This window comes from Phragmites australis, chromosome 9 (genome assembly GCF_958298935.1).
Source record: "Phragmites australis chromosome 9, lpPhrAust1.1, whole genome shotgun sequence".
NCBI lineage: Eukaryota > Viridiplantae > Streptophyta > Magnoliopsida > Poales > Poaceae > Phragmites > Phragmites australis.
The window spans coordinates 1,500,934-1,520,478 of NC_084929.1; the positions used below are offsets into that span (position 1 = coordinate 1,500,934).

Consider the following 19,545-nt stretch of genomic DNA (forward strand, 5'->3'; position numbering starts at 1 on the left):
AATGTACTAGTCTCTAAAATTATTGAAAACCCTAAATTACATGGAGAATTTTAGTGTTTAGTGTGTGTTGCGCATATATAGAGGAGAAATAGTTGTTGCAAAAAAAAAACTAGCTGTTACAATATGATTGTTGCAAGAAATAACCGTTGCAAAAAATTAGTCGTCGCGAAAAAAATAATTTTTTTTTTAAAAACTAACAGTTACGAATAGAATATAAGTAAATATGATATGAAGACTATGATTTGTTTAGTTTACTAGAATGTGCAGAAATATAAGTAAAAAATCTTTTAGAGTAAATAGTCAAATGAAAATATAGAAGGTGTAATTTGGACTCCGATGGAGATACTCTCAGACGTCTTAAGACCATGTCCAACGAATTTCCTTCGCGACTCAGATTCCCTTCGCGAAGGGATTTTTGTTCCTTTCAGCACTCCAACGGTTTCTCTTTATAGTTCCCTTCACGAAGGAATTCCTAAGGTCATTCCCTTCAAGACGGGATTATCTCTTGTTTCCCTTTACAAATCCTTTTGAAGGGAAGTTGTTGGAGATGAGAAAAAATAAAGGAAATGAGAACGGGAAGGGAATCAAGAAGGAAACAAAATGAAGGGAAAATGGTTGAGATGGTCTAACGGGGCAAGCTATCAGTCCTATGCTTGGGAGAAGGAGCACAACCACCAGTCACGTCGCCATGATGCCCCCACTGCTTCATCGAGCCGGCCACCGCTGTGTGTGCGGGCTTCGAGGGAGCCGCTCTGGTTGGATCCATGTCAAAGAGAGGTTTTGGTGGAGAGAGCGAAAGCATTCACTGCTGTCAGGGGTAATCCCTGATAGTGATTTCGGGGTATATTGGACAGTAGGTGCGTGATCTTTATTCGGAATGTGTATGTTGGATCTGGCTGTGTATGTGCAACTCAAGACACCAGGGTTTATCTAGGTTCAGGCCCCCTCAGAGTAACAACCCTACATCTTGTGTATTCTTTTTCTTGTGATCTAAGCCAATTACAGATGATGTTCTTACCAAGCCTTCTTCTCCTCCTTTTTCTTCCCCTCCCCCTTTATATAACAGAGGGAGAGAGGTATTACATGTGAATCAAGACATAGACCTAGGTCTAGCTAGAACTTTCTACCTAGCCCCATCATTGCTAAGAGTGGACGTATCCCATTTACTCTATGGTGCCACAGAGCCTGTCCCATCGCTCCACCACCTACGTCATTCCGGTCACCTGAACAGTCCTGTCCCGTCCCCACGCGCCACCTGCGCACATGCAAAAGAACTCCTGCCACGCCTGTCAGGCCGTCCCGTAGTGTTTAATGCTACGAGATGGGTCACGGCCGCTCTGCGCTGACCACGCCGTGGACAACCGGAAAGGGGACTTGAGGAAGGGAACTACTCAAGTGAAAAAGTATTTATTGTGATTAGATTGCTTAGACACATAGGTTTGCTCCTGCGACTGGGGACTGGTCGCAGAGCTTGGTTAGAGAGCCTGGTTGAGTGGTCACTGGTTGGTCATGGGGTTGCTGACTAGTCGTGCGGGAGGACCATGGTTCCGGACAAAACGTGACATGCGGTACCTGCTGATATCTTACCGGTGTGGGTCCGCCCCGCGAGGGGACCCTACCATTCTTTACACCGACAGTAGCCCCCAAGCTCCTTCACGGATGCGGTGGACGGAATAGTCTGTCAGACGACTCTAGCTAGACTTAGTCGAGCCACTTGGGCCCTAGGTGAACATGAGTTCACCTGGGGGGTGATCGGCGATACGGTCCATTCTCGTGGTCACCCTAGAAAACCGCATCCTAAGGGGAGGTTAACCGTCCATAGGAAAAGGATAGTGGGAGAGAGAAACCTTAATGGGCACTAGATTCTGAGGGAATTTTGGTTCCTAGATGGATCCTCGGGAGCCGGGGCGGTGGAACCGAGCCGATCCTATAAATGGGAGGACGGAGAGCCCCAGAAATCTCTCCACCACCCGAGCTCTTGCACTAGAGACCCTCGCCTTTAGCCCCCACTAGAGCCCACCACTGCATCCTCATGGCGCCGCGCACAAGAAAGGAGGCCAACTTCCCCAAGTCCAAGTGCACTGCAGTGAAGCTGAAGCAGATGTACGAGAACCACCTGCTTTCGCGTCATTTGTCCTCTGGGTACCGCCCTGGGGGTGATGTCCCTGCTCCCCGCCAGGGGGAGATCGTAATCTTTGCTTCATTTTTTTTGGCCGGTCTCGTCCCCTCTTTCTCCGAGTACTTCTGTACTGTCATCTCCTTCTATGACATCTGTCATCTTCATCTAAACCCCAACTCCATCATCATGTTGAGCGTCTTCGCTCACATGTGTGAGAACTTCACAGGGGTCGATCCATGTCTCGATCTCTTCAGATTTTTCTATGTGGCCCAGCTGCAGCCAGAGTCGGCCATCGGGAGCTGCGGTTTCCGTCTCCGAGACGGTGTCACCAGCTCCTACTTGGAGATGAACCTAAAATCATCACGATCGGGATGGAGGGAGGAGTGGTTGTACCTCACGATCGACGACTCCCTCGACAACCTTCGCGTGCCCGAAGCGCTGGCACGTCTTGCAGAGAGTTGGGCGAGCTCTCCCACACCGATCGCCGAGCTACTATCCCTTGCTGACCTGGTCAGGGGGCTAGCAAAAGCCGGTCTATCAGGGTCGGATGTCGTGCCGACTTCATCAAGCGCTGGCTCTTCCCCTTACGGCGAAAGGTGCACCCGGCCTATCTGTATACTGGGAGCGACGATGATACTAGGGAGAGTTCCATGGGTAATGTTACAACCGTCTCCTTGCCTTGGGAGACTTGATCGAGTGGTGTTTTACCAATATTATTTTTAGATCTTTCTGACAAGGTCATCAATCTGCGGGTCAGATCGCTGATGGAGACGACCGCCAGGAAGAAGGCCCTCCGTGCATCCCCTTATGCGAGCTCTCTCTGGTAGATAGGGCGCGGGCTAGGCTGGTACGTTTGATATTTTCCTGAATTCCCTTTTCCAAGTTTTTTTTCTTGGCCAGAGTTTTATTTTTTGTGCTATCCTCAACATCTTCCCGAGGTCGATGCCCTGAGGCCAATAATCGACGTGGTCGATGAGGCCCTTCGGGAGATCAACCGGGAAGTGTCTACCCCCGCCTCGGACGTCCCTCGTCTTGGATGCGCTTCACCCCCACTTGGGCCGGGGGCGGCCAACCTCCGCAGGGTCCGGTGGTGGTTGAGGGTGGTGGCCCCGTGAGTGATGCCGGTCAGCAGGAGGCCGACCAGGCGTCCCGCGACTATTCCAGGACCGACTTAGCGTTCTGTGGCCGATGAAGACTGACCCAGCATCCTGTGGCCCGATCAGGGTCGACTCGGCACCCCGCGACTAGACCGGAATCGACCCGGTGCCCCACGGCCAGATCGGGACTGACCCAGTGCCCTGTGGCCAGTCCGGGACCGACCCGACGCGGTCCGACCCTGCCGCTGGGGACCTAGCGTCTGTACGGCGCGGGAAGAGAATGGTGGAAGGATCGTTAGATGCGGGGGCATCGAAATGTCCCTGCGAGACCCCGAGCACCGACGACCTACTCAAGGGGTTGTCCTCTCCGACCGGTCAATCCGGCTGGTATGTGAGGTCCAAGTTGGTGCTCTGTCCTCCGTCGCACAGGTAAGCTTTTCTTTGCTGTTGTAGATACTTCGGACTGCTCTTTTCTTCTTGATTCTGCAACTTTGCTGGTTTGTCGTAGTCCCTCGGTGACCACCGTGAGCACCCCCCCGACGGCGCCCCGGCCTCATGCCCCGCCGCCACTGCCAGCATTGGCTTTTCCCCTCGGTGTATCGATGGTAGCTCCAGGCCCCACGGGCTTGGTCGAGGAGTCTATTTTGACTCCTGACTTGCTCTTGTGGGTCGGTCATTTCCCGGCCGCCGTCCGCAAGCTGGTCGAAGAGAAGGAGATGGCGACCAGAAGATGCGTCGAGCTGGAGAAGCAGCTGATCGAGATGCGGAGGAGGTGCGGCGAGCTCTCCCAAGAGAAAGCCGCGCTGGCCATCGAGCGCTCCCATCTCAAGGAGGAAGAGAGCACTACCCTCAACATCCTCCGGGAAGCCTTCAGAGTGCTGGCGGATCCGCTGGGTAGCCTCAGGCTGGGGGTGATCGAGCCGAAGGATGGCCATACTGCCCAAGCCTGGGCCTATACCCTCCTGGTCCTTGCGGAGCACTTCTCTAAGCTCCCTGCCACCCTGGCGTTGAGGGGGTGGAGGACATTTCGCAGGCGGTGAGGGCAACCACAGAGTACATCTTTCGGTGCTACTGCAGCTGTGACCCTAACTTCAACCTGCACTTGGTTCGAGAAGGGGCCGCGGTTGCTGGTCCAGAAGCCGAGGAGAGGCTTCAGCGGGAGTGCCAGGGGGCGGTGGACTACGTGACGTCCATCTTCCGGGTGGCGGCTGCTGAGGAGTAAAAAACTCGATTGTAACCTTTGTTATGTAACATTTTTTTGAATGGAGCCACTATGCCTTTGTTTCCTAATAAGATTGTGTCGTTGTGGTCGTATAATTCCTGGAGTGTCCGAGCCTTCCGCCTGAACCGATCCGCCGCCCACATCGATTGGCCCCCCAACCCTCATCGAATCCCCGACCATATCCGTCGACCACCCTTCCGATCGACAATCCTTGGAGGTGGCGACCAGACGTGTGCGGGGGTCTATGGCCGAGCGGGCGAGTATTTCGAGCGACCTTCAAGGTGCGTTGCACCGACCACTCGCATCGCGTGATGGTCCTAGGTTACACCAGTAGGGTTTGTTCGACTGACACCGGTGTGGCTTACGCTCTATTTTTAAACTAGACTACTGGGAGGAGTTACTTGGGGCGAAGAGGGATCTAGAATGAGCGACCAAGGAAAGCGCCCAACAGAGGGAGGAGTTCTACGACCGCCTTCGCCGCTGCTGGGAAGATTTCTATGCGGTGCAAAAGGAACTCGAGTGGCTAACCAAGGAGCGTGATGAGCGGCGAGTGGCATTCTACAACCAACTCAGCCGAGCCTTCACCCCTTTCGACTCGTTGCCTCGGTCCGCCAGCGTCTAGGTCCGTCTGACCCCTGGGAACACCGTGTCTGTTCATGTCGAGTGGTTTTTGGCGGCCTCCGAGGAGGCAGGTGTCCTCGAGCAGAGGATTCGCAAGACCGTCGAAGATCATCTTTTCGAGGTCGGAGTCTCTGGCGTCTACCTGGCCCTCGCCGGTGTCAGCGACCACTTCCTTGACCTGGACCTCTTGCCGGCAGTCGGCGTCGATTTTGAAGATACTCGGATGACCACAGAGGAACTTAGCGCCCGAGCTGATTCATTTTTGTATGCCGTTCGTTCCTATCTGTGGACCGTCTGGTTCGACCCTCTCAGGGGTATTTTTGGGTCCTAGGCGGAATGTCGTAGGCTTGTCTGGAACCAGCCCCCGGGCTTTGTAGTGACAGGCATTTGGCCCATATGTGGGTCTTCTCTGTGTTTGGATGACGAATAGCCTTCAAAGTGCTAGTATCGCTTAGGGAGGATCGCATTAAGCCGCTCACGAGCAACATTCCTGGTGCTGAGGGAGACCCTTAGCATGATGAGCCTTTCGGTGGTGACCAACGCTCGACCCGATTTAGCATGTGCGGCAATGTGGTCGTTAACCCTCAGGCGCTTTTACCCTGTCATCGTGCGAGCGGATTAGCTTTGGATCTCGTCCCATCAATACGAGCGAGCGGGCTAAACAAATCTCGGAACTTGGCGAGAAACCGTGTTTGTCCATGGAGCCCTGCAACATAAAGAGCTTGATTACTTTAATTCGGAAAAACTTACAAGTCATGTCCACGCTCGTCCGGAAGGTCCTACAATATAGTCAAACAGGCTTGTCTCCGAGCAGCCTCATACATAGAGCCGGCGCACCGCGAGCTGTATGATCGGTGGCCGACCACCCTGGCCAACCCGTCTACGTGAGGCCGGGAAACTGGAGGTCGTCAGTGACCTGCGACTATTTTCGCGTGTAGTGGTCACGGCCGTGCTCGAGGTTAGGTATTTATGGCTGCCTGGGGCTTTAGAGAACAGTCCCACGACATCCAGCCCCCAGACATCAAAAAGCCGAGAGAGTGACATAGTTTGCAGTGCCGGGGCTGGTAGGTTGGTATTCCGGTCGTAGTGCTGGCACGACGCGCACCTTTTCACCTGCTCGCGAGCATCCTGGAGGGCGGTGGGAGGTCCGGCCTCCACGTCTGCCTCTGAGGGTGTTAGGGAGCGCTGTGCTCCCCCCATCCTGAGTGATGTACTTCGGTAAAGAATTGTTTCTCCCTTGGTGATAGAGGTGTCCCTCTACCAAGGAGGATTCTCGCGGTTAGCCCGCGTGACCTTTTCTGCTGACACATCATCGTCAGGGGTTGCTTGATTCTGAAGGTAGTCCGAGATCTGATCCATCCAGATCGTATCCAAATCGAGCAGGACGATCACATAATGGCCACCCGAGGTCGACGGCACCAAGGGAGGCATTGCCTCCAAAGGTGTTGCCTCTGGTGTTCCATTTCTAAGCAGAGCATCCCTTCTGCTTCGGCCCAAGACCGCATCGGGTGGTCGTGCGAGTCTTTTTCTCAAAGACTCCGACTAGGACAGGTTCGCAAGAAAAGGCTATACGGGTCAGCCCATCGGCTAGGGAAGAAATCCTTGTGAGGGACGTGTGTGACTTCCCAACTGATGGAACGTTGCTCTAGCTTTCTCACTTCAGAGAGGTATGTCGCCATCGTCCAGTCCAAGCACTAAAGACCCCTTGGCGACGGGGTTTCACCTAGTAGTGAGTCCCTCATCGCTAGTAGATGTTTCTCCGCGCGTGGGTGATGCTCGTGTTCCGGTTTAGAGGCCCTCATACTCCGCTTCCTATTTAATAACTAGAAAAAATGGAATTAAACCATGTACCTAACGATGCATGGTCTTGTGCTTGCTCCTTCTTGGTCGGGGGGAAGCATGCCCCGCTTAGCGACTAGTACCGCATCAGTGACCCTTTGAAATTCTGCAAGGTAGAACAAGGATTCCCCCTTCTGATTGAAGGGTGGTCAGTATTGGGAAAAGGAGAGGGTTACCTTTCTGAGACTCAGGTAGGCTGCCTTCCTTACTAGTACCCTGTGAGGAGTGGTTGTTACTCGTGCCCAAAGTTCGAGGTGTAGACCCTTCTGTTCGTCCTGGGGTTGAGCCTGCTCGAAGAAACGACACACACAATTAGTTCCCCGATATTCTTTTGCCGGATCGAATCATACCTGCCCAATAGTTTCGGTTCACGTCACAGGGCTAGGGGTGGAAGTCCTTGTGCGGTGAGCGATCCTCCGGGTGGGGCTACCACCGAAGAAACCCGCTCCCCCAGAGCTTGCGGTCCGTGAGCTCTCCTTGGCGCCGGGAGCATGGATGCCTCAGCTGCCTCCCAAAGCCTTCGGATCCTGATCTGATGTCCTGAATTTGGGACATATTGGCTCCGTCTGGATCGTACCCAATGAAGAACACCTTACAACAACTTGAATCCCGAACTTGGAAACGCGTCCCCTACCTGGTGCGCCAAATGTCAGGGGTAATCCCTGACAGTGATTCTGAGGTATGTTGGACAGTGGGTGCGTGATCTTTGTTCGGAATGCGTATGTTGGATCTGGCTATGTATGTGCAACTCAAGACACCGGAGTTTATCCAGGTTCAGACTCCCCTCAGGATAATAGCCCGACATCATGTGTATTCTTTTTTCTTGTGATCTAAGCTAGTTACAGATGATGTTCTTCCCAAGCCTTCTTCTCCTCCTTTTTCTTTCCCTCCCCCCTTTATATAACAGAGGGAGAGGGGACTTACACGTGAGTCAAGAGATAGACCCAGGCCTAGCTAGAGCTTTCTACCTAGGCCCATCATTGCTAAGAGTGGACGTATCCCATTTGCTCTACTGCGTCACAGAGCATGTCCCATCGCTCCACCACCTGCATCATTCCGGTCGCCCGAACAATCCTATCCCGTCCCCACACGCCGCCTGCGCACCTGCAAAAGAACTCTTGTCACGCCTGTCAGGCAGTCCCGTAGTGTTTAATGCTACGGGATGGGTCACGGCTGCTCTGCGCTGACCACGCCGTGGATGACCGGAAAGGGGACCTGGGGAAGGGAACTACTCAAGTGAAAAAGCATTTATTGTGATTAGATTGCTTAAACACATACCTGCCCCGCGACCAGAGGAGACTGGTCGTGGGGTTGCTGACTGGTCGTGCGGGAGGACCACGGTTCTGGACAAAACGTGACATGCGGTACCTGCTGATATCTTACCGGCATGGGTCTGCCCACGAGGGGAACCCACCATTCTTTACATCGACAACTGCGAGCTGCTCCGCTATCAGATGCAATCGATACGCTCTATTTGTTCCCAGCTCACGGTGTTCCAGGGGAGCAGGACGGAGGAGTTGGGAAGGAGACGGGGACCTAGACATAGTGCTGACCCGAGGCGATGGCTCCTAGGGCAACGGTCGCGCGTGCACGGCGGTGCTCTACTAGAGAAGAGAAAGAGAGATGGGAGAGGTGGAAAGAGGACGAGGAGAGAGAGCGAGATGGGGAGGAGCTCGAGCCGGCGGACGCATGGCTACAGTGGCAGCAACTGTGCGAGATGGGGAGAGAGGCGGTGGGCCTATGAGTAGACAGGAGTTATGGCTACAGGGGCGAGGGAGCTGAGAGGGGATTCGAATCCCCTAATGTCGACGTCACGGTGACTTTGTCGCTGATGCGTGAGTCCGACCTCACGCGTTAGCGACGGCACGCGACGTCAAGGGATCCTCGTCCCTTAGAGGGATGGGCGAGCATGGAAGCTGTAGTGGCATTGCGGCTGGAGGGAGATGACGCGTGGTTGGAGGGAGGAGACAAGGTGCGGGGCCCAGGTTCTTCTGATCATGTTTAAGAGAGCCTCAGCTCCCAAATTAATGTAGGATTTGAGGTTTGTAGGATAAAATAAAAAAATTTAAATATATATTTTCAGTCAAAAAATAAAAATAAAATGTTTTAATCAACAACTCTCAATCTGTCATCAGCTTCAGCTTCAACAATTTTTGAAGTTAAAGATAACTCAATTCAAAAAAATTTAGAGCTAAAGTTCTATCAAACATGCCCATCTGCTCCCTCAGCTTCCTCATGGTGACCCTGGTGACGGTCATGGCGTAAACCATCATGCCTGCAATGGGGATGATGGACCACGGGGTGAAGGGGAAGACGTTTCTGACATTGGACAACAATGGTCGAAGGAGGCATGAGAAAAGTTAAAGAGCAGCTTCAAGGATCTAAAAAAATGCTCAAGGTGATAAAATACCAGTGATGACCTTCTGACATTGTTGGGACTTTACCAACTATATTACTGTGCACCAGCTTCAATGATGCACTTTCTTGCCATGCTCCATTACGTGGGAAAGATGTCCGGATTTGTTTTCCAAAAAAATCCAGCCTACACAAGGATCAGACTCCAAAAGATTAATAAAGGGTAAGCCATGGACAATACATTTCGTCCTGAGCAACTACAAGGCTATGTAATTGAGATGCCCAGATATCTTATGCCATAAGTCAGAGTTGTGTCTTACCCTTGTCAAATCCAATTGAGTTGGATAATTCACTTTTAATAGAATTGTTTTATTTTTCTCCAAATTCACTTTCGCAAGACGATTTTCTATTTTTACAGTTCAAAATCTTACGAGAAAAATCTTCAAAATAATTCGCATAGCCGTGTTCTAGTTCTAGCAATTGTCCAACGCTTAGCAAATTCCGCTTTAAATCAAGTAGCAACGTTACATCTTTAATAATTTTGAACAACAACACTTTGCATTACCTTCTCCGAGGGCTATAGAACAATTTCCCATATAAATCTTCCCTTATAGTGTGTTGAATCTAGATCTCGAAATATTTCTGGGTCCGAAGCCATGTTGCTTCAATGACCTAAACATCATCATTTTCTCCTTGAGCAGCATGGCAAGAATAAACCACCTCTTCTAGTTTCTCTTTCTCTTCTGAAAATTTTGCGCGATTATCATCTCAAGTGGTTCAAAATTTAGCAATATGACATGTCCTCTCGCACTTGTTGCGAGGAAATTAAAGAGAGCTTTAATCGATTACTCAGAAATAGCAACTAATAATTCTACGCACACAGGCGCTTGCAATCTCCACGCTGCAGCTACAGTTCAGTAATTCACCATCAACATTGACATTGAAAGATCCAGTTTTTTTTCTTACACGAAAGTGCAGGCATTTGACTGATCCTAAACCACTCCTTTTCTTTTCTTTTCTCTAAAAGAAAGAGGGGAAGTTCTTGCAGACACCCCATACAGGCTCCATTCCCTACTTTTGTAGTCGGCAAAGACCTTGTCTTGGAGCTGGAAGGCCTTGCTGAAGAAAGCCGGTCAGCAGAGGTAGGTGGAGAGGATGCTGCTGACGGTGGAGGCGCCCATGAGCATGTTCATCACGACGATCTACAGGTGACGGTGGATGGCCTCCAGCGGCGACGCGCCGTCCATGACGAGCCCCGTCATGGCGCCCGGGAGCGCGATCAGCTCCACCGTCTTGGCGTTGTCGATGACCGGGGACAGCGAGATCACCAGCGCGACCTCTTCACCTGCTGCAGTGTCGCCTGGCGCGGCGTCACACCCAGAGTAAGTGCGGTCTCCACCTGCAGAACAACAATATTTTTTTTAATCTGTATGCTTTTTTGCAAACAAAATTGCAAGAGTCCAAATTAAGCATCATCTGACTAATGTACGATGACACGAATTCTTTAACTCATATATAACACCTGTCACGCAACTGTGTTACTCTCTCCGGCCACGAATACTTAGGGTATGCTTGTTTGAGCTTTTGCTTTTAAGTTTTTCTGAAAATTTGTATTTTTAGTTTGTCTAAAAAGCTGCTTTTAGAAATAGACTGTTGATTTCTATAATAAATTTTTAGCTTCTTAGCACATAGCTTCTCAGAAAAGTACATCTCAGCAAGTTTCTCAGTTTTAGTTCATTTTTCTCAGAAGCAGACTTCTAGCTTCTCTAGAAACCACTTCTCCAGAACCCGTTTGTTCTGACTTCTGATTTCTGCTAGTGGCAGAAGCAGAAAACAAACAGGACCTTAGACAAGATTCTACCAAATTTTTAAAACTTTGACTATCAATAATTTTTAAAATATTTAGTTTGCAAACATAAAATTATATATATAGTCTAGTTTGAAAATATAAAAATCATAAAAAATTTGGATGGTCAAAAGTTTTCTATACTATTTTTAGACAAAACGTAGACGCTCAAAACAGCCGCTCTAATTTTAACCGGTCAAAATTTTAACTTAAACCAAATATTATTTATAGAGCTCCGATTTTGACACTACCCTAACTTTGATCATAGCCAAAGCTCGCTGAGGCCACAGACCAAATAGGCCCAGTCTTTCAGAGATCCATTTGGCCTGCAAATTTTTTTCAACAGGCGACTGCAGGCTCAGGTTCATGGGTTTTTCTTAATACAAAACGCCAACAAACCATGACAGCCTTCATCAAACAACCACTTCGAATCAACAAACTAATCATGGTGCAGTCATCAAAAGTGCCTCCTTAAGCCAACATGAATCATGACGCTAACATATTTTCAAAATGCAGGTCCGTGCTTGCAGCTCATGTCCAACCTCATCACTTGAAAATTTGTATTGCCATCTGGTACTTCGGGCACGAGTCTACGTGAGATGGCACTTACAATATGCGATTTTCTGTTTTAACAAAATGCAGAGAAAAGATAGTGGTCTATTCATTTATCCTTGTCCTTGCCGGGCTTCTTGTAGGATTCTTCAAGTTCCTTCGCTCTGCCCATCAAACCCCACATAAGCTTCTTTATGTTTGGGACGTCATAGTTCTGAGCAATGTAGATACCACACCCGGTGCCGATCAAAAGGGAGAAAGTGCTTTGCAGGAACCCCATCGGAGCTAATCTGCAGAAAAATAAAGACAACATTGTAAATACACTGAGCAATTCATCTTTACAAACTCTGATTGGTCTATCCAACATGTAACTCTGACTATCTTTACAAGTAAAAGATGTATAAAGCAGTTACAAACTCGATCAGAAATTTTGAAAAATAGTGCACATGTAATTAAGTTCTGAGTTGTAGTATTGTTCCAGAAGAAATTAGGATGGCAAGCGTCACCAACAAAATTTTGTTAACAACAAACCTTTCTTTATTTTTTTCTCGTATTATTGGGGATTTGCAAGAATTGTCCAAAAAATAATTTGCCATCAACAATGTACCCACATACACAAATAACAACACACATTATATTGTAAATAATGATGAAACAACTCAAACATGAGCTATATTTTGCGCACACTCTAGGGAACTACTTACTCTGATTATATCACATTATGTTTCAAAGTATTGTCAAGTTCAGGATCACAATTCACAACCAAATAAAAAATGTGAGATGAATTAACCGAAGAACTTTGCAGTAAACTTATAGTCCTACAAGCATGAACAAATCACACACAGAAACAGTGTGCGGAACATATGTCTTGAAACACATTTCTCGGTTGATTAAACTCCAGACATCTAAACAAAGAAGGCAGAATGAACTTAAAAGAATATACAATAGCAAACAAGCATATAAGTATGAGCAACCATGAAAAGGCCTGCTTGAATATCTCATGAATACCATTTGTCACTTAACCACATTTAACACCTTGGAACATTTCACGATTTGCATGATACAAATCATAGAGACAACCCAATCTAGCAGTGCAACAGAGAGCCACCAAAATAACGTAATAGCCCTGACCTTCCACATATTAATGTAATACTGCACAAAACTCCAGCAATTGATATATAAACCTTCCTCAATGATCTATAGTTTCTCTGTATGCCAATAAACAAAAATAACCCTAATGAACCAGGTCCACACATAGACTTCATTACATGTGCATTACCATATAATAGTCTAAGAAACTAAAGATTTCTTACAGACCAAGATTTCTGATGTTAACTGTCATGTCCATATGATGGAGGAAGGAGCAGCACAATGGCCCAGGGTTGGTTTGTTCCTTAGAGATAAGATTAGATCAGTTTGAGTTGTTATCTATTTCCTTAGTTTTAGAGATAGATTTTTTAAAGGTCAAGTTATCTCATCTATGTAAGGATGGGAATTGTAATGGTTTTCATTAAGCAAGAAATATATCAAGGTTCCTAAGAGGTTCTCCTCTATCCCTGCCCTTGTGGTGCGGCCACTGGGCATCGGCAATGGTCGCGCCGCTTGGGTTCAGGGCCATCTAAAGTATGCCCATGACATTAACTGATATGCGTATTTCTCTAGTTGACCCCCATACATCATACATGTACAGTTATTCCTTTCCTTGTTGCGAAGGCTCTTGAATACTAAGCAAATTGAACTAACAAAAACATTCAGCCATCTGTTAAAGCTACTAGTTGAACTAGAGACATGCGAAAACCCCTTTCTTTCAAATTTCACACTCACAAACCTATCCTACATTGGTTGACCAAAGTCAAACACCAAAGTCCCAAAAGCTCGTGATCAGTATTAGTATGCATAATTGTAACCTGCATTGCAGCACCGATCAGCACAATTGCCAAAAAGTACTAGGGCAAACCACCAAACAGCAATTGACCAAAAGGAACTATCCAGGTGCTCCTGGACCACAACTTGTAGTATTACCACCGAACAGTCTGAGACTCTGAGAAACTACTGCCTGTGCCTCCAACTTTTCAATATTAACCAATATGCATATTTCTCCTGTTGACTCTCAGACATATACACCAATCCATGGAAGTTAACGGTTTAACTAGACTCAAGCTCAAACACCCCTTTCTTTCAATCGATTGCACACTCTCAAACCAGCTCTACACTAGTCGACAAAACCCAAACACCAAAGTCCCAAAAGCCCATGATCAGAATTATTCAAATCCGCATTATTCCTCAAAATAAAAATCCAATCTGCATTGTGCACCGAACAGCAAGGCTGCCAAAAGTACTCGGGCAAAGTTACCAGACAACAATTGGCCAGGAAGGAACTCTTCAGGTACTTCTTCTAGACCACAAATCGTAGTATCTTTTTTCACTAGATTCGCGCTAATTTCTCACCAAATCAGCCAGCCTTTACAATTAACAACTAGCTAGGGCAGTTGGCAGAGGCGATTTCACGCTTGCAAACCTATTCTACATTGGTTGACCAAACTCAAACACCAAAGTCCCTAACATGATCGAAATTGTTCTGCAAAATTCTAATCTGCATTGCAGCACCGAGCAGCAGAGTTGACAGAAGTCCTAGGGCAAAGCTACCAGACGGCAATTGGCTGGAAAGAACTATTCGGGTGCTCCTAGACCACAACCTGTAAAATTTTCCACTAGATTTGCACTAATTGCGCACCGAATCGACTAGATTATACAAACAGTAACTAACATGGGCAATTGGAACAGGCGGACTTAGCGTGGAGGCGCTGAAAATTACAGTTAGCGCACCAAAATTAACAGAGATTTCCACCTCGTATCCAACAACAGCTATAAATCGCAGCACTTGGCAATCACAAACCTGCAATACTCGATCGCCCGTTTCTTAATCTTAAAAAAGCACGAGCGTAAGAAGCAAACAAAGAAGAGCACCACGAGGAGAGAATAGGGCCGCGAGGTTCACCTGGGGGAAGGACGAAAGCCGTGCGGCGGAAGCGGAAGCGAAAGCGGAGGGTCGATCTGGCAGACGGGCGCGATGAGGCAGCGGATTGTGCTAGGGCGACGGGATCCATATCCGATTTTTTTATATATTATTATTTATCAATATTAATAAAAATACATATTAATTTTAAAATATTAAATATCTAGTCTACCGGCAAGATGTCGCTCTTCATATCTTAAAAAAATAAAAACATCGCCATTTCAACTGATGACATCTTTAAAAAACTTATGTTCTATTGCTCTCAAAATTCAAACACTATTAAAATAATTATAATTTTTTTAAAAAATATATATGTTATAGATGATGCTACGATCTACCTCTCTAAATTTTCTTTAACTTAAATCAATACTTTTCAATAAAAAATAAAAAATAAAAATTTTATTATACATAGTCTGACAAATTATGTACCTTTAAAGTTATCTTTTTATTTCTCAATTTACAAATTATATATATTTTTAAATTTTTTTAATCTAGATAATATTATTCTCTGTAACATATTTTTCTTAATTTTTTATAACTATTTCAATAGTGTTTTGAATTTTGAAAGTAATAGAATGTAGTATTTTTTATTTTTTTATTTTAAAATATCATATGTTGGATAGATGATATCTATTTTCTCTCAATTAATAGTTTATGGTAACCTAGATGTGCAATATTTTGATATAAACCTATATTTTTGTAAATATTGATATATACAAATAAAAAAATAAAAAAAATTCTCCATATCCATCTGCTTGCTTTCCATGCCGACGACTTCCTCCTCTGTTGTATCACAGGCTCAACTGGGCTCAGGCTGGACTCGAGATGGGCTGAACTGGGCTTAGGAGGGCCCAATAGAGTCGGGCCTCATTTTAGGTCGTGAACTCAACCTCTGTTGTATCAGAATTTTTTATTTTTATTTTTTAATATTTGTAAAAGTACATGCTCATTTTAAAATATTGCACATTTAGAATATTATCACCCGTTGGATAGGCAATAACAAGGTATCACCCGTCTATTAGATGACATCTTTAAAAAAAATAAAAAACACTACGTTCTATTGCTTCAAAATTCAAAATACTATCGAAATAATCACAAAAAATTCTGAAAAAATATATGTTTTAGAGGATATTATGATCTAGCATTAAAAAACCTATATTTTGAGACGGGGAAGTATATCTGTACATACATCTACATCGGTATGTATATAGCGTTTACCACGTATATATGTATGTATGATAATTTGCTACTCCTAGCTATAGTAGCAGCTACAGTAGGTAAATTTGCTACAAGTAGCTACAGTAGGCAAATTTGCTACAGTATCTGTATTTGCTACTCCTATCTGCAGTAGTGGCCACAGTAGGTTAGATTTGCTACGGTATCTATATTAATTTGCTACTCCTAGCTGTAGTATCTACTCCAACGATAAGAAAATGACAATTGGTCAGTAACGTCTTAATTGTTTCCGTATATACTAATATATATGATAATAGGATCTCAATGTACTGTATATGTGTAGGGGCGTACGTATGGTCCGATTAACGTCTGTATCCCGACGAATTGATTAGCGAAACAGCGCAGAATCTTTGCGATGCGTATATGCCTGGGGTCACCAAAAAAATTCCAGCGGACAGCAAAATTAAAATTTGAAACATGCATCATCATGGCCATGCATCACGTACAATTAATATATATGTATATATATATATATATAATTATGCATACCGTGCGTGTGTGAAGTCAACTCTCTCTCTCCCTCCCTAATATTTACAAATGCAGTGAATTAAGTCACGATAGCTTATATTAATTTGTATTTTTAGAGATATATCACTATTTCCCGAGGTTATATTAAGAACTAGCCTATGGTTCAATTAATGCTGGTATGCAATATGTATGTTATTTTATGTTTTGCCTTGTTAGGAACTCCCTTTGCTTGCATGCATTGTCGGTAATTTCCTTAACGTATATTGCTTTATTTTCACCATCGGTAATTATCCAAAATACATTAGAAATATAAAATATTAAAGAAGAAGAATATATAATTGTCGGCTATTCATAAATCAACACCGAGAAATTAAATATCGGAAATCATGTATTGTATTAGTGTTGTTGTGCGTCGGAGATTAAAGGTCTTGCTCCACCATATATAATCGTTTGTGAAACCATCCTGAAATCACCGCTTGAATTTACTATGTCATTTGGAAAATCCGTTGTGGCGTAGTATTATATATTGGTTCCATTTCGTATTGTACCATTGGTTAATTTGCAGTTTAATTATATATTGTGCAACTGTTCTTTTCTTGGCTAAATAATTGGCCTCGCTCACATTTACGGACACTACAAACAACTTTTTCTTCGATCGTCCTCGTCCTACTCTTCTTTAATTTCCTTTTCCTTATATATGTAGTTATATAAAAACATAGATCTATTGTTTTTTTCTTGTTGCAGTGTATCTTATAGCTTAATTATCGTTAACAGATCAAGCTAACCACTTCCATTGACCACTGGAAGTACAGTTAACGAGAGAGAGAGAGAGAGAGAGAGAGAGAGAGAGAGAGAGAGAGAGAGAGAGAGAGAGAGAGAGAGATGAGGTTGGGACCATATATGCAAGAGAGAGAGAGAGAGAGAGAGAGAGAGAGAGAGATGAGGTTGGGACCATATATGCAAGGAACATTCCATTTCATCATACACTTTGATCTCCCTCTCTCACCAGTTAACGAGCACTGCAAAGCCTAGCTACTACTTAGCCGGCCGGCCGGCCGGCTAGATAGAAGCTACCTAGCTTCGATGCATACTACAATACAAGCTGCAACTACTCACTCACGTACGTACTACCTTCACATGCATGCATGCCCACCCTACCCCTCTTCTAGACTAGACATGCGGGTACCTGCCTCTAAACTAAGTACACCCTCGAAACAAATCACAAGGAAGAAGAAGAAGGCGACGAGATCGAGAATTAATAAGAAGAAAAGAGATTGATGGATCGGTAGACGAGCTAACTAAGATGTCAGTGTACTACTGCGTGACAGATTGACTAAGATCACTACTTGATTGGCTGCGCAGCGCAGTCGATCGACATATCATTCAAAGTTCAAACCACGTCGTGCTGCTCCTCCTTGAGCCCGCCGGGGAAGAGGTCCAGCGTCTTGAGCTGCCTGCAGAACGCCGCTGGCGGTGCCACCTCGAACCCCGGCGGCCCCATGTCGACGGCGGCGGCGCTCACGACGTCGTCCAGCGCCACCCCGAAGTTGTGCAGCTTCCCCAGCGAGTACTCCGGCCGGCCGAGCGCCTCCACCGGCACAACCCCTCCTCCGCCCTGTCAGAGCCATCGGATCGGATTAGCTAAAGATGGGAATGATTAATTCACTCCACTGATCGATCATGCACGTACATACGTACCTGAACCTGATAGTGGATAAGTGAGCTGGGCGACGCAGGAGTGGCGGCGCCGGCGCACCTGCTCGCCGGTGCAGCGGCGAAGGCGGTGGCAGGGTAGTAGTAACCGTATGCTGCTGCCACCGCCGCCGCAGCAGCAACAGGGGTGGGCGACGTCGGGGACAGCAGCTGCCCGGCGGCCGCCTGGTCGAAGACGCTGTATCCGTACGGTGCTGCGGGAAGAGTAGTCAGCGGGGCGAGGAAGCCGCGGCCGTGTTGGTGGTGGGCGGCATAGTACTGCGCGCAGGAGAGGAGGTGGTGGTTCATGCAGAGCCTGCGGCGCAGCTTCTGGCGGTCCCGGGCCTTGTGGTTCTGGAACCAGTAGAAGACATTCTTGCCCTCGATGCGGCCGTAGCAGGCGAGGTGCGCCGTGATCTGCTGGATCTGCGACGCGTTTGGCGTGCGCAGGCCGCCGCGGTACATATCCTCGAGGATCATCAGCTGCTCCGGCGTGGGGCACCACCGCGTCGTCCCCACCTGCTGCTGCTGCTGCCCCTGCTGAGACGGCATGTCGTTGATCGTCGTCTACCTAGCTAACTACTCAGCTACTAGCTAGGAGCTGTTGATAATTTGCTGTGGCTCAAACTATATCTGTGTGTGCTTGATTAGTTTGGCCTCTGTATAAGGATGCTGCAGCTGCTTGCTGTTAGTTTGTCTCTAGTTGTTGAGTTGGGGTTGGCTACCGGCTGTGGAGAGACAAAAGGTGTACTAGGAGTAGGAAACAGATGGATGGATGGATGGAGTTTGTTGTTAGTTGTTTGGGAGCCACTGCAGCAGCTTGAGGAGGAGGAGGATGAAATGAAGCATGCATATAAGGCCACTGTGCTTCCTGTCTGCAGTATATATAATGAATGCAGACACTATATACCACATGCATGCCCAGTCCTCGCCAACAGATCGGGGTTTAGAGAGAGAGAGAGGTAGTGCAGTGAATGTTTATTTAGAGAGAAAGAGAGGGAAGGTAAATTTCCATAACATGGTGTGTCCACACCTAGTATCTGCACTGTCTGTATATTTGGCGCATCAATCTTAAGCAAACGAAAAAGTACTGAAAAGGGAAGACGTGCAAATTTATGCGATAGTATTATGGTTTAATCAGCTATATTTTTGGATTTTTTTAATAGTGTGTGAATGTTCTGTTTAGTTATGCGTTTATTCTGGCGGGATTGTTTTTTTTTACTACTATAGAAATAATCATATTTGATACATCATCACTATCGACTCATACTAAATAAATAAATAAGTAAAAAAATAGGTATCACTATCGACTTATATCAGCAATGATAGTATCACTACTAGTTTTTAGCTCAAACCGGTAGTGAACCTAGATCGGATCAGAAATTTCCATTAAATCTAATTTTAGCTCACCCTTGCATGAATCAGGCGTGACAGCCTCAGGGAGCGAGGTGGGTGGCATGGAGGAGAGCGGCGCATGTGCGG

The 19,545-nt window shown here is 46.5% G+C and overlaps 2 protein-coding genes across 2 annotated transcripts; both read right to left on the bottom strand.

Moving 5' to 3' along the window:
• Positions 1–11,539: 11,539 nt before the first annotated feature.
• LOC133928325 (uncharacterized) lies at positions 11,540–14,771 on the bottom strand. Its single transcript, XM_062374600.1, has 2 exons — positions 14,650–14,771; positions 11,540–11,941 (listed from the first exon to the last, which is right to left on the bottom strand). The coding sequence occupies exon 2, from the start codon at positions 11,929–11,931 to the stop codon at positions 11,761–11,763; it is 171 nt and encodes a 56-aa protein (XP_062230584.1). The 5' UTR covers positions 11,932–11,941; positions 14,650–14,771; the 3' UTR covers positions 11,540–11,760.
• A 2,855-nt stretch (positions 14,772–17,626) lies between these two features.
• LOC133929734 (putative WUSCHEL-related homeobox 2) lies at positions 17,627–18,943 on the bottom strand. Its single transcript, XM_062376520.1, has 2 exons — positions 18,070–18,943; positions 17,627–17,986 (listed from the first exon to the last, which is right to left on the bottom strand). The coding sequence occupies exons 1-2, from the start codon at positions 18,613–18,615 to the stop codon at positions 17,762–17,764; spliced, it is 771 nt and encodes a 256-aa protein (XP_062232504.1). The 5' UTR covers positions 18,616–18,943; the 3' UTR covers positions 17,627–17,761.
• Positions 18,944–19,545: the final 602 nt, after the last annotated feature.

What these genes read in the sequence shown, in the direction of transcription:
- LOC133928325 (XM_062374600.1), bottom strand. Translation starts at nt 11,931, where the DNA reads ATGGGGTTCCTGCAAAGCACTTTCTCCCTTTTGATCGGCACCGGGTGT.
- LOC133929734 (XM_062376520.1), bottom strand. Translation starts at nt 18,615, where the DNA reads ATGCCGTCTCAGCAGGGGCAGCAGCAGCAGCAGGTGGGGACGACGCGG. An exon ending in TTATCCACTATCAGGTTCAG is followed by an intron (nt 17,987 to 18,069) that starts GTACGTATGTAC and finishes TGGCTCTGACAG; the next exon opens with GGCGGAGGAGGGGTTGTGCC.